At 42.1% G+C, this 15244-nt stretch overlaps 1 protein-coding gene across 4 annotated transcripts in view; it reads left to right on the top strand.

Moving 5' to 3' along the window:
- RPH3A (rabphilin 3A) overlaps positions 1 to 15244 on the top strand; it is a 433918-nt gene that overhangs the window by 196106 nt on the left and 222568 nt on the right. For all 4 annotated transcript variants that reach the window (XM_073625921.1, XM_073625905.1, XM_073625913.1 and 1 more), the window contains one exon: positions 11741 to 11884. In XM_073625921.1, the coding sequence (XP_073482022.1) occupies positions 11741 to 11884 (144 nt within the window). The remainder of the gene's footprint in view (positions 1 to 11740; positions 11885 to 15244) is intronic.

The following is a 15244-nucleotide window of genomic DNA, read 5'->3' as shown; positions in this document are numbered from 1 at the left end:
ATGAGGAGGATAGGGTAAAAAAAAATAAAGGGGTGGAGAGGAGGGAGAGGTGTCAAGGAATGATATCCAATTTACCTTGTGTTTTCCATTTGGGTGAAGAGATCCTTGCATTTCTGATAAAGTTTGGTGTTGACTAGGAATATGCCATCGGGACTTTTAAATCTGGTATCCTGGGAGTAGGTAAAGGGTATCAGCAGCACACCGTGGTTTGAAAACATCAGTTCATCCAACGACACGTCCACTTTTACAAATAAGAAAGAGCAAGCATGTAAAAATATGAGAGACATTAACATTAATTTAAAGGGAAACTATAATGTTTTTGTATCAATCATATTTATTTTTTCTGGTGTTTTTGTTCAAAAAACGTAAAGTAAATTGAGCGAAAATATTTTGTTTTAGTAGCATTTCCAGTTATATACCTTTAATATTATTGTCAATTGTTTGCCAATTGAGAGAAAATAACATTATAATAATATGATACATATTTAAAATAAAGGTTTACAAATCATGGCTGTTTACATGCCACATATACAATATATAGTTTATTACAGGTATAAGTTAACATTGACTCTTTTTTTTCTAGACTGTCTGCTCATGGTATTGTACTTTCAAGAATCAATATGGTTCTTGGTTGCTTATAATTGCTTTGTGCTTATGGACATGTATATTGATAGAACAAAGTACGTCAGAATGGACTGGATCCAATAGAAGTCAAAGAAAGCAAGATTATTGTAACAACTGATTATATCTAAATGGATAGTTGAGATAAGATTTCCACTGTTGCACAGGATGCTGGTTCCCCTTTTTAAATGTCAGCAACCATGTTCATGCTTGTAAACCGTATTTAGAAAGTGGAAATAATAGATGCTGAGTGCAAACTAATGTTACAAGTCAGCCTGAAAAAACATTATGTTTGTTTCAGTTAATGGAAGGCAGCAAGTTAATATTTCACATGAGACTTAAGCTGCCCATACATTATACACTTTTTTCTTATTCAATTCAATCTTATTCTAATTTCCTTTACTTACCTTTAACTATCTAGTGCAAGGGCATACCTGACTGCATACAAATTGAAAGTGTTTGGGTTTGACCTCATATTGTATGGTTTTGGTAAGGAAAGGAAAACTGTAGAAGAAAATTGTATAATATGTACGGGCAGCCTTATATACAGTGTGTGTGTGTGTGTATGTGTGTATATATATATATATATATATATATATATATATATATATATATATATATATATATATATATATATATATATATATATATATATATATATATATATATATATATATATATATATAACCAAAAGTATTGGGACGCCTGCCTTTATACGCACATGAACTTTAATGGCATCCCAGTATTATTCCGTAGGGTTTGATATTGAGTTGGCCCACCCTTTCAACTCTTCAAGGAAGGCTGTCTACAAGGTTTAGGAGCGTGTCTATGGGAATATTTGACCATTGTTCCAGAAGCGCATTTGTGAGGTCAGGCACTGATGTGGACGAGAAGGCCTGGCTCGCAGTCTCTGCTCTAATTCATCCCAAAGCAGTGGCGGCTGGTAAAGTTTTAGGATGGGGGGGCGCCAGACCCCACCCATCCTTTTTGACCCCTCCCACTCCTGATAAGCCACACCCTTTATTATAATAAGGGGTGGGGCATTCGTTTGTAGGCGTGACATAGCAAAAAATTGGCGTGGTCTCTGCAAAATAGTGGGCATGGCTTAAATGGGCGTGGCTTTAAGGGGGTACGGTTAGAGTCTGAGATGAATGAGGGAGAGGGAGGGAGAGAGGGAGAGAGAGATGGAGGGACAGCAGGCCCAGATCCTACACAACAATAGAAATATGTGTATTCCAGAAAGTTTAACAGTCAGCAGATAAAGATACTCAAAACACCTGGTGTTAGCGCTTCAATCATCCTGGCACCATGGTTATTATGGTGTCAGGATGATTGAAGTGCATTATTTCTAATAAAATGAAATCATTCAACTCACCATAATGCAGAATCAGTGGGAGCCCTGAGCGTGTCATCTGCCACGTCGCCTGCCATCAGGTGCCCCCAGCAAAGTCTGTGCCCCCAGCGGAATCCATCCTTACATCAGGTGCCCCCAGCAGAGTCTGTCCTTACATCAGGTGCCCCCAGCAGAGTCTGTCCTTACATCAGGTGCCCCCAACAGAGTCTGTCCTTACATCAGGTGCCCCCAGCAGAGTCTGTCCTTACATCAGGTGCCCCCAGCAGAGTCTGTCCTTACATCAGGTGCCCCCAGCAGAGTCTGTCCTTACATCAGGTGCCCCCAGCAGAGTCTGTCCTTACATCAGGTGCCCCCAGCAGAGTCTGTCCTTACATCAGGTGCCCCCAGCAGAGTCTGTCCTTACATCAGGTGCCCCCAGCAGAGTCTGTCCTTACATCAGGTGCCCCCAGCAGAGTCTGTCCTTACATCAGGTGCCCCCAGCAGAGTCTGTCCTTACATCAGGTGCCCCCAGCAGAGTCTGTCCTTACATCAGGTGCCCCCAGCAGAGTCTGTCCTTACATCAGGTGCCCCCAACAGAGTCCGTCCTTACATCAGGTGCCCCCAGCAGAGTCCGTCCTTACATCAGGTGCCCCCAGCAAAGTCCGTCCTTACATCAGGTGCCCCCAGCAGAGTCCGTCCATACATCAGGTGCCCCCAGCAGAGTTTGGATATTTCAAAGCACCCAGTTGTAGTGATACTACGTACGGGTGAAAGTTGTCCGGCGTGATACACTGCTCCACAAGCCCATTCAAAACCCTGCAAATGAAGCGTCTCATCTGCAATCTCGTGATTGCATAGACGTGGCGCTTCCCATAGTGCACTGTGTCCGGCGCCCAAACACAGTGCACTTCAAGGACATTTTTTTCTTTTTTTTTTTAAAGGGCCTTTTTTTTGTGACTGCTATGGATGGGCCGCCACTGTCCCAAAGGTGTTCTATCAGGTTGAGGTCAGGACTCTGTGCAGGCCAGTCAAGTTCCTCCACCCCAAACTTGCTCATCCATTTCTTTATGGACCTTTATGGATCATTTGGTGGAGGGGGGATTATGATGTGGGGTTCTTTTTCAGGGGCTGGGATTGGCCCCTTTTTTCCAATGAAGGGAGCTCTTATGCCCCGTACACACGATCGGACTTTCCAACAACAAAACCATGGATTTTTGTTTGAAGGCTGTTGGCTCCAACTTGTCTTGCATACACACGGGCCAACAATTGCGAACGTAGTGACGTGACAAATGAGAAAACTCAAGATATACCGCCCTTCCCGAGTCTCCACCACTGCGCTCAAATGCCAGGTGCAGGGGTGTTACCCCCTAGACAACAAGTATAAATAAACGTATTATGCTAAGCTGCCACTTAAAATGAAATAAAACTAAACTGATTGGTCTATTGTTCCCAAGAGCTCATGCGCGGCTCTTGCAAATCAATAAAAGTGGCGCTAAAGGCCAGTGTTTAAACTGCCAAGTGTGCAAAATAGTTCTATAGACTAAAGTGATCTAGTGCTGTAAATGCTACATAAACAATACAAAATTATTACATAAATGTGCAAATGAAATCGTGACAGTGTCTCTGAAAGTATACCATACACGAAGCAATATTAAATCGTGCACTGATATCAATAATAGAATATGAGTGGTTTAGTCCATAAAAAATCCATAGACAGGACACCGTGCAGGAAATGTGCAGTCTCTGAAAACAGTCCACCAATTCACTCAGTGATAGTGATTCCACTCCCTTTGAACTCAACACTCACCAGCTCAATATGCCTCACACTCTCGTGTTTTGGCAATAAGGCATAAGTATAGTTGGTCAATAGAAGACGGAAGATCCAGATTCCTTGATAAATCGAAGTGTCACCTCAATGTATAAAAGAACTCAAAATAGTGTGATACCGTAAAACATGTAAAATTTATTTAATTAAAACCTTCAATCATTGCACTCACAAGAAAACTTCTTGAAAAAAGCCAAACTGACACTGCAAATCAAATCCAAACACAATCCTCCTCTGTGAAACGCCCAGCACCACTATGGAAATGACGGTCACGGCGGACCTCAAGGGACAGCGTTAGATCGATTCTCACCCCACTTCTCTGACACGCTGCTGGTGTAGATATCCTGCTGTTAGGCAAGCCCAGGGGGCAGCTCCTCTGTCATCCTCGAACTCTCTCACCGGTGTACGGAGGTACACAACCACGTCCCGTCCGTCACTGATTGTTACTGGTAGATGCCGTACAGCCACGCCCCGACATGTTTCGTCATACCTGACTTCCTCATGGGATTGGCTGTACGGCACGGCATCACCTCCCCTTATACCCTTCACGTCTTTCGACCTTTTTTAGGGCAACGGGGGAGGGGGGGGGAGGGGGGGTGGAACACCAAGGAGGAACATACATCCAGGGGAACGCAGGGGAGGCAATCCAACTGGGCCCCCACATTATCCAAATCGAGAAGTGACCCCTTACCAAAGAGGAGAAGGGGATGCCGGGCAGGCAGACGGAGACAACCCAAGAAAAAGATCGAGGGATATGTAGAGACAGGTATATTTAACTTGAGTGAAGCTAAATTAAATGAGAAAGAACTGAATATACTACAGACTGGTCTTAAATGTGCCCCTAGGAGAGTGATGAACAAGTTTGAAACTTACATCGACACACACAAATTTATCAGAACACTTAACCTAAAGAAATATTTTCTCAGCCACCCTGTAGAATCAGGGATTAGAGCTAACGTAGGAGGACAGAGAATCGACAGTGGCTTAAAGAACAAGTAAACGTTTAATCCACAATTATCAAACAACCATTTCATAGAGGTATTCAAGCATCTGGTGTTGAAAGACATCGACGAGCTCCCTGTTAAGAAAATGGTAAATCCAAGGTATATTAAAGATGGATTAAAATCTTTGGAAAAGAAGAAAAACATCATTATCCGCCCTGCGGACAAAGGGGAAGGAGTTGTCCTTTTGAACAAAGATTTCTACCACCATCAGCTCATGGAGCTCTTGGGAGATAGAATTACATATAAGAAACTGGGAGGCGACCCAACGGAAGCGTATAGAACACAATTGAATGCGTTGGTCGAATGGGGTCATCAGATCAATGCTTTGAATGCTAAAGAGAAACGCTATTTAGTGCCCTCAGTATGTAGGATCCCCATCATTTACACACTGCCGAAAGTTCACAAGAACGCACAAATCCCACCGGCCCGTCCTATTGTGAACGGGATTGGGTCTATTACGGCACGTATGGGTGAATATTTAGACAAATTTTTGCAGCCCAGTGTCATAACCACTAAAGCTTACTTGAAGGACACATCAGACCTGTTACAACTCTTGGGGGAAGTGGTGATCAATCCTGAAAGAGAAACCTACCTGATAACGGCTGATGTGTCCTCATTATATACTATCATTAAACATGAGGATGCACTGTTGGCACTTAATTGGGCACTTAGTAGGAGGGACGAAGTCCCTCATACGCAAAAACGTTTTTTGGGACATGCTCTGGACTTTTGCATGTCCCATAATTATTTTTGGTACCACGGTTTCTTTTTTTCACAACAGGTTGGCATGGCTATGGGAGCTAAGTTTGCTCCCAGCCTCGCCAACCTGTTTATGGCTGAGTGGGAAGATAAACGGGTTTTTAGCATCGATAGGCCCCAGTTGAAGTTTTATCGTCGCTTCATAGACGATCTGATGTTCATTTGGGAGGGATCGAAGGAATCAGTGATTGAATTTTTGAAACATTTGAATAATAACTTCAATGGAATCAAATTGGAATTCCAAATCAGTGATACCTCTATCGATTTCCTAGATGTAACTATCGAAAAAAATGTTAACGGTTTGAAAACCAAAACTTATTTCAAACCGACGGATCGCAACAGCTATCTGACCATCACCAGTGGGCACCACCCCTCTTGGATTCGTAATATACCTAAGGGGCAGATACTCAGGGTACGAAGAAACTGTACCGAGCTGGAGGATTACCATATCCAAGTTAAAATATTAAAGGACAAATTCTTACAGAAGGGTTATCAAGAGCAAATATTGGACAACACAATACAGCAAATAGCTCTTATACCTAGGAACCAATGTTTTGGTAGGGGACACCCACCAAGAGAAAAAACTCAACAACAAATCAGGTTCATCACAGGCTTTCATTTCCAGTATAGGGATATTGAAGCAATATTTAGAAAGCACTGGCATATCTTGGGTAGGGATAGACACTTAGGCCAAATCTTGCCCTCATCACCTAAGTTTGTCTACAGACGAGCTCCAAACTTTGGAGATAGAGTGGTAAGAAAGATCCTGAACCCACCAGGGCAACAGACTTTAAGGATTGACCTACAAGGTTTTTTCCCATGCAGGAAATGTGTGTGTTGTAAAACCGTGAGGGTCTCCAATAGGGGGATAACAACTGTTACCAGCACAGACCAGAAAATCTTTGAAATCAAAGAATACATATCATGCAACTCCTCACACGTGGTTTACCTTTTATGGTGCCCGTGTGGGTTATTGTATGTTGGACGGACAAAACGACTACTCCGTGTCCGAATATCTGAACACCTTATGAATATTAAGAATGGCTTCAAATACCATAGTGTATCCTTACACTTTCGAGAGAAACATCACCAAGACCCCTCCTTAGCACAATTTTGTGGATTAGATTGTGTGTATCCATCGTGGAGAGGGTCGAACAGAGTAAGGGACCTCTCACAAAGGGAGACCCTATGGATATATCGTCTGAAGAGCCTTGCCCCTAGGGGCCTCAATATTGAGGTAGATTTAAACTGTTTCATCAGTGACGTCTAATAGGGTACCTAATGAGAATTGCTCATACTTTGCTCTATATATTTTTTTTTTTTTTTAACAGTTTTTTTTTTTAACAGTTTATTTCACCGCACATTTTGTTTTTTATAATATTATTAATTTGAATATCATTAGTTTGAATTTTAGAATTCTACACAAAAAATAATAATTTTTTTTTTTTTTTTTTTTTTGAAAAATTTTTTTGAAACAATGACTTATAGACACTTCATCACTTATAGATTTGAAGCACACTGCACAGGTATCAGAATTTACACTAATCTGGCACACCAGTAGGTTGAATGACTTTAAGTGGTCACGGGGGATGGTAATTGTGCGGTTCAATTCTATTTAATTTTACTTTAATTTTATTTAACTTTTGGGAAACTGAGAAGTCACTTTCTCACTTTCACCACTAGGGGGCTATGATGGTGGTTAACAGCACTAAAGCTCTCTAATAATTTATATAGATTCACTTAGTGCACAACAATAATAATAAATAATTTTTTCACTTATCACAGATATACAATAGAGAGTTAGGAAAGGAGTTTTTCACATTTATCTAGTTTCCCTATTATTAGATAAGGGTAATGAGGGGTATGTCTAGGGAAGGGTCCCGTGTTTTAGATCTGGATCGGTCAATGTATGGGATGCATGCATTGGCTATATGTCACAGAGTATCAGGACGAGGCCACTAGGTATTACTTCTAGGCGAACAAGTCCTTGGGAGTTGTCCAGTAAATAGGATGTATGTATACGATCAATCAGTACCTTATGAATAAGATTATGACCAAAAGTTTCTATCTAGTTTACATCCCCTTTGAATGTTTGCTTTGCATTTTTGTGTATACCCTTTTTGAATTTTTGCTATTCGATCTATGCAACACATCTGGGATGTATATGCTCCGCTAACACTGAGGACATTGTATAATGATTATGCTCTCTGGAGTTTGTGATCGGCCCAGCATCGCTGCTTGGAGGGCCGCGGGGACACCTGGGAATGGGAAGACTCATTAGCATACAGCTACGTCGAAAGACGTGAAGGGTATAAGGGGAGGTGATGCCGTGCCGTACAGCCAATCCCATGAGGAAGTCAGGTATGACGAAACATGTCGGGGCGTGGCTGTACGGCATCTACCAGTAACAATCAGTGACGGACGGGACGTGGTTGTGTACCTCCGTACACCGGCGAGAGAGTTCGAGGGTGACAGAGGAGCTGCCCCCTGGGCTTGCCTAACAGCAGGATATCTACACCAGCAGCGTGTCAGGGAAGTGGGGTGAGAATCGATCTAACGCTGTCCCTTGAGGTCCGCCGTGACCGTCATTTCCATAGTGGTGCTGGGCGTTTCACAGAGGAGGATTGTGTTTGGATTTGATTTGCAGTATCAGTTTGGCTTTTTTCAAGAAGTTTTCTTGTGAGTGCAATGATTGAAGGTTTTAATTAAATAAATTTTACATGTTTTACGGTATCACACTATTTTGAGTTCTTTTATACATTGAGGTGACACTTCGATTTATCAAGGAATCTGGATCTTCCGTCTTCTATTGACCAACTATACTTATGCCTTATTGCCAAAACACGAGAGTGTGAGGCATATTGAGCTGGTGAGTGTTGAGTTCAAAGGGAGAGGAATCACTATCACTGAGTGAATTGGTGGACTGTTTTCAGAGACTGCACATTTCCTGCACGGTGTCCTGTCTATGGATTTTTTATGGACTAAACCACTCATATTCTATTATTGATATCAGTGCACGATTTAATATTGCTTCGTGTATGGTATACTTTCAGAGACACTGTCACGATTTCATTTGCACATTTATGTAATAATTTTGTATTGTTTATGTAGCATTTACAGCACTAGATCACTTTAGTCTATAGAACTATTTTGCACACTTGGCAGTTTAAACACTGGCCTTTAGCGCCACTTTTATTGATTTGCAAAAGCCGCGCATGAGCTCTTGGGAACAATAGACCAATCAGAACGTAGTGACGTACAAGACGTACGTGATATCTCCATTACCAATGTTAGTTATATCTCTAGCTCGTACTTGATTCCGAGCATGCGTGGACTTTTGTCTGACGGACTTGTGTACACACGATCGGAAAGTCCAACAACAAACATTTGTTGGCGGAAAATTTGAGGACCTGCTAGCCAACATTTGTTGGCGGAAAGTCCAACAACAAATGTTCGATGTTGCATACACACAGTCGGACTTTCCGCCAACAAGCTCATATCCAACATTTGTTGTCGGAAAATCCGATTGTGTGTATGGGGCATTAAGGCATCAGCATACCAAGACATTTTGGACAATTTCATGCTCCCAACTTTGTTTGGGGATGGCCCCTTCTTGTTCCAACATGAGTACACAGCAGTGCACAAACAAGATCCATAAAGACATGGATAATCTCTAATAGTCGAGCAACCTGGACCAGAGCTACGGTCACTAATAGTTTTGAATGAATGAATGTATGATTTGTAAAGCGCTGCAAATGCGAACTGAATCGCCTCAAGGCGCTGATGTGTTTGTGTTGTCAGCTTCTTAGAAGAGGTAAATCTTGAGTTTTTTCCTGAAGGCCTGATGGTTTTCTTCCATGCGGATGTGAGTCGGAAGAGAGTTCCATAGCCGAGGTCCCTGGACTGCGAATCTTCGTTCTCCCCTTGCTTTGTAGGGGTATTCGGGAACGAGGAGGAGGTTTTGGCTAGATAATCGGAGATTGCGATTCAGTGTGTAGTGTTTTATTTTCTGTCTGAGGTATTTAGGGGCGTTATCTTGTATGCATTTGTGGGTGAGGCAGAGGGTCTTGAATGTGATCTGATTCTTTACTGTTAGCTAATGTAGGCTCCTCGGGGATAGGGAGATGGACTCCCAGGGTTTTTTTCCTGTTAGCAGTCTTGCCGCCGTGTTTTGAATGGCCTGTAGGTGCGCAAGCTGATATTGGGGTAATCCTATGTAGAGTGAGTTTGCGTAGTCGAGACGGGAATTGATGATTCTTCCAACTACTGCTGTTTTGTCATCTTCTGGGATGAAGGGGATGAGTCTGCGTAGCAGGCAGAGGAGATGGTGAGATCCGCTAACTACTGATCCTATTTGTGCATCCATTGTCATTTCTGAGTCAAAGATAACTCCAAGACTTTTGGCTTTGGTGCTCGGAGAGATGGTTTGTCCAAAGATGGCGGGAGGTGTCCATTGGGTATTGGTTTTGGGATTTTGGTTAGCGTGTAGGTAGAGAAGTTCTGTTTTTGACCCGTTGAGTTTGAGGGAACTAATGGTCATCCAGTCATCTATTAAAGTGAGGCATTTCTCTAGTTGCTGATGGTGGTCTTTTTGTCCGGTGATCCGAAAGTAGATTTGGGTATCGTCAGCGTATGAGTGGAAGCAGAGGTCTGATTTTTTGATGATTTTGAGGAGAGGGCGGATGTAGATGTTGAATAGCACTGGCAACAAGGGTGAACCCTGAGGGACTCCACAGGAGATTGCCCGGGTTTCCGAGGTGAATGCTCCTAGTTTCACTGTCTGCGAGCGATTCTCTAAGAAGGATGCAAACCATTTTAGACTAGAATCTGTGGCTCCTGCTACTTCTGTGAGCTGGACAAGTAGAGTATTGTGGTCCACTGTGTCAAATGCTGCACTAAGGTCTAACAGTACCAGGAGACATGTTTCTCCGTCATCTGTTGCTTCGAGGGCATCGTCCCAGTCTTCTGCAGCATTTCCCCAGTCCCCAGCCACATCTGTAGCATTTAGGCACTCTTTGACCTTCTTCTATTTTATGGTTGCAGTTTCTATGTTTGAAGTTACTATATATAGTATACAGTATTTAAATACAGTATTCACAGTATAAAACTATACATCTGTAATGTAATATTAAACATATTATTTTGCATTTTTTTTGTAAAATTCTGGGTGCAATGTAATTGTGCTGGATAATACTGAACCGCTAAGAAATATGCAACCTGGACCAGAGCTACGGGAGACTGGTACATTGGCAGCAGGAAAGTGTTTCCCAGGGCATGAAAAATAAAACCCATTTAGCTGTTACTGGTGACAGGTTATGCACAGCAGAAGACAAGCTGAACCTATTAGACAGTCACTGGGCAAGAATATAATTTGCCATAGTATAATTTAATTGCAGTGTTTCTATTTTTCTGGATCATCATGCTAATCCAGTGGCTTCAAAATGTAAGAAGTCACTCACCCAGATCAATTATGCAGAACAGGAGTTCTGATCTTGCTCTGACCTTGAGCTCTTCATGCTTGATCTGAATCAGAGATGCTAAGTATTGGACCCAATATAGAGACTCCAAAGATGTTCAGCAGTGGCAACTTGTATTCTGCTCAGTGCAGGTTTCCTTTTAATACCCCATTTCCTTTAATAATGAACCAGTTTCTTTTAACCACAAACTTGTTGATTACTATATATCAGGGCTCACGATATGTGTTTTTGTTCTAAATGGTTGACCTGTGGAAGATGTTTAACCATTTAAAACCAGGTCTTCAGGGTTTCTGGGAGTAGACTTTCATTGTGTCACTGGGTTCATGATCAGTCTATACTCAACCAATTCCAAAAATCATGCAGTGTCTGAGGTTTCCATGTTTTCAAATTGCTATTGAACCATTTCCTTCAATTGTTCAATCATAAAAAAAGGAAAAATATGATCAGTAATTAAAATACTGCATGTGTTTTGCTTTAACCCGTTGACTTTATGTTAAAAAAGATGTATGCTTAAATTTTAACTGAAGGTGTTTTTTTAACACCTGCCAGGTTTTTATTGCTGTCTGTGTGCCCATTAGGCATATCCATGTCCTGGTGAGCATTATCTCTGAAAGGGAAAGAACACATAGTGTGGTTTTCTCAAATTTTACTGCAAAAGTGGAAATACACTTTAAATATGTTGTGGGTTCATTCATTTAAAACACACATTTGTTATTTTTAGACTTGATGCTGGATGGTCTGTGCACCCAACATACCCCGGTGACCAAAGAAAACATGAAGACCTTACAGATGAAGAGAAGGAAATTATTAACAGAGTTATAGCAAGGGCTACAAAGATGGAAGAGATGGAGCAAGAGCGAATTGGGTAGGAATTATTGTCTCCACATAAAAAATGTTATTTCAGGATAATGTATCACGCAGTTCCTTCTTTATTAAAGTTATATATTTATAGCATGCATATTTAATAGTAAACCTGGACTGGCAGCACAGCAAAATTTATATTTGCCATAAGGTCTCTGAACATTTTATTGCTGTGTTAAACTTAGCTGTGGCTATTTAGCCAATTCATCATGTGTCCCTGGGCCATATCACTGTTTAGCAGAGGTACATAAAACAGTGAATGGTGTAACCTTGCGTGACAAAGCATGAACAATAAAGCACCTAAAGAATATGTTACCCCGACATTTCATATTCCTGATATGTTCCTGTTGTTCCATGTACTTGTGTTAAAAAAGTATTCTGTTCTCTTTGAATTGCTTCCTTTGTGTGAAATACCTGGTATTCCTTCCTATCTCCCTGCTTTCCTTATTCAAAATGACCACGCTAGGCATAGAAACACATCCCTTCCAGCGTGGTCAGTTTTCTGGCTGTGCTCCAAAAGCCTGCCTGTCCTCCAATGATCTTCTGCTGATACAACCACCCTTGGACAGGCATTTACTGTGAAGATCAGTGTACTGCAAATCCACCCCACCCCTCTAAGCCCCTTTTGCAGCTGAGAGCTGAGGTCATATGATCACCACATGGCAAATAAACACTCACATTTCAGCAAATAAAACAAGGCATGTCACATCCATATTCCAGTATATGGCATCCAGACTCCACTCACTGTGATGAATTCACTGCTACCATCACAAGTTGCACTGTCCGTGCTTTCTCAGTTTGTTTTATCTGCTGAAATGTGAGTGTTATTTATTTTTTTTTTTTACCAATTTCAATAAAAATCGTGAGAATGATCTGCACTATCAGTGTCTTTCTGCTTCGAACATATTATCTTGCCATTGGGAGATGATCTGTGAGGAAAGAGAAAGACTGGAGAGGAGTTGCATTTGTACATATGTACAGTAAATAAAGTGCAGTGGGGGTCCAACAATTAAGGTGAGCAGACACCCATAAGGTGGGGTGAAGGGCACTCTGGTGTGCATGGTGTGGAAACTGGAGGTTCCTTGCACTGTCAGAAGATTAACCTAATTGCAGTAGGAGATTGCACGAAAATTGAATAGTGTATGGCACTCACTTTATTTATGGCCTTTTTTATTTATTAAACCACTTGCCCACTGGGCACTTAAACCCCCTTCCTAACCAAGCCAATTTTCAGCTTTCAGTGCTCTCACATTTTGAATGACAATTACTCAGTCATGCAACACTGTACCCATGTGAAATTTTTGTCCTTTTTTCATACAAATAGAGCTTTATTTTGGTGGTATTTGATCACCTCTGGGTTTTTTATTTTTTGTGCTATAAATGAAAAAAAAGCCCGAAAATGTTGTAAAAAAATAAAAATAAATAAATACATTTTTTTAGTTTCTGTTATACAATTTAGCAAACTAGTAATTTTTCTTCATACATTTTGGGCAAAATTTATACTGCTACATATCTTTGGTAAAAATAACCCACATCAGTGTAAATTATTTGGTCTTTGTGAAAGTTATAGAGTCTACAAGCTATGGTGCTATGGTGCCAATCACTGAAAATTGATCACACCTGATGTGCTGACGGCCTATCTCATTTCTTAAGACACTAACAAGCCAGGACAGGACAAATACCCCCCAAATTACCCCTTTTTAGAAAGTAGACATTCCAAGGTATTTAGTAAGAGGCAAGGTGAGTTTTTTGAAGTTTGACATTTTTTACCACAATTCTTTGCAAAATGAAGATTGATTGATTTATTTTTTTATTTATTTACAAAATTGTCATATTAACAAGTTAATTCTCTCACACAGCATATGCATACCACAAATTACACCCCAAAATACATTCTGCTACTCCTCCTGAGTATGGCAATACCACGTGTGTGAGGCTTTTACACAGCCTGGCCACATACAGAGGCCCAACATGCAGGGAGCACCATCAGGTGTTCTAGAAACATTCAATTAAAATCTAATTTGACCACCTATTACACTTTTGTGAAGCACTGATGGGCATTGTAGTGGCATGGATGTGGCACGGATGAGCATTGATGTGGCATAGTTGTGGCACAGATGAGAACTGATGTGGCATGGATATGGCACGGATGAGAACTGATGTGGCATGGATAAGCACTGATGTGGCACGGATGAGAACTGATGTGGCATGGATGGGCACGGATGTGTCATGGATAAGAACTGATGTGGCACAGATGAGTACAGATGTGGCATGGATGTGGCACAGATGAGAACTGATGGGGCATGGATGAGCACTAATGTGGCATGGATGTGGCATAGATGTGACACGGATGAGAACTGTTGTGACACGGATGAGTACTGATGTGGCATGGTTGTGGCATGGATGAGAACTGATGTGGCATGGATGTGGCACAGATGAGAACTGATGTTGCATGGATGAGCACTGATGTGGCACGGATGTGGCATGGATGAGAACTGATGTGGCATGGATGGGTACTGATGTGGCATGGATGTGGCACGGATGATCACTGATGTGGCATGGATGTGGCACGGATGATCACTGATGTGCCATGGATGTGGCATGGATGATCACTGATGTGGCACGGATGAGCCATGAATGAGCCATGGATGGGGATGGATGAGCCATGGGTGGGGATGGATGAGCTATGGATGGGGATGGATGAGCCATGAATATGGATGGAGGAGCTTGGATAGAGCATGGATGGAGCATGGATGAGCCATGGATGGATGGATGAGCCATGGATGGAGCATGAACGGAGCAAGGATGGATGGATGGATGATCCACGGATGGAGCATGGATGAGCCATGGATGGAGCATGGATGGGGATGGATGAGACATGTATGAGCCATGGATGGATGGATGAGACATGGATGGAGCATGGATAAGCCATGGATGGAGCATGGAGCCGAACCAGACATGCTCCGGTTTGTTTACAAGTGATCACACCGTCATTGGACGGTGTGATCACGTGGTAAAGGGCCGCTGTTATTACCCATTAGTCACGGACATTCCCGGGTGCGTGCCCCAGGGGGTGCGCGGAAGCGCAATTCTGGGAGGACGTCATAGTATGCCCTCCCAGAGTCTTCCGACCAAGATGTAGCCCGTTCTTTCCATTTTGGATAGAGATACTCCTCTGGTAACTCTTCCTTGGCTTCCCCCACTACACCATGTTGTGTGATGGGTGTGGCTGGATTTACCTGCTCTATCATCATTCGGGCCTGAATCTTCACTGGAGAATCAGTAACATTACAAACACTGACAGTAACCTTTCCATGGGTTCTCTGTAAGGCCTTCATAGAAATGGCTTCCAGAATCAGTTCCA

Source organism: Aquarana catesbeiana, linkage group LG01, assembly GCF_042186555.1.
Source record: "Aquarana catesbeiana isolate 2022-GZ linkage group LG01, ASM4218655v1, whole genome shotgun sequence".
Classification (NCBI taxonomy): domain Eukaryota; kingdom Metazoa; phylum Chordata; class Amphibia; order Anura; family Ranidae; genus Aquarana; species Aquarana catesbeiana.
This window is presented reverse-complemented; position numbering and strand designations above follow the sequence as displayed.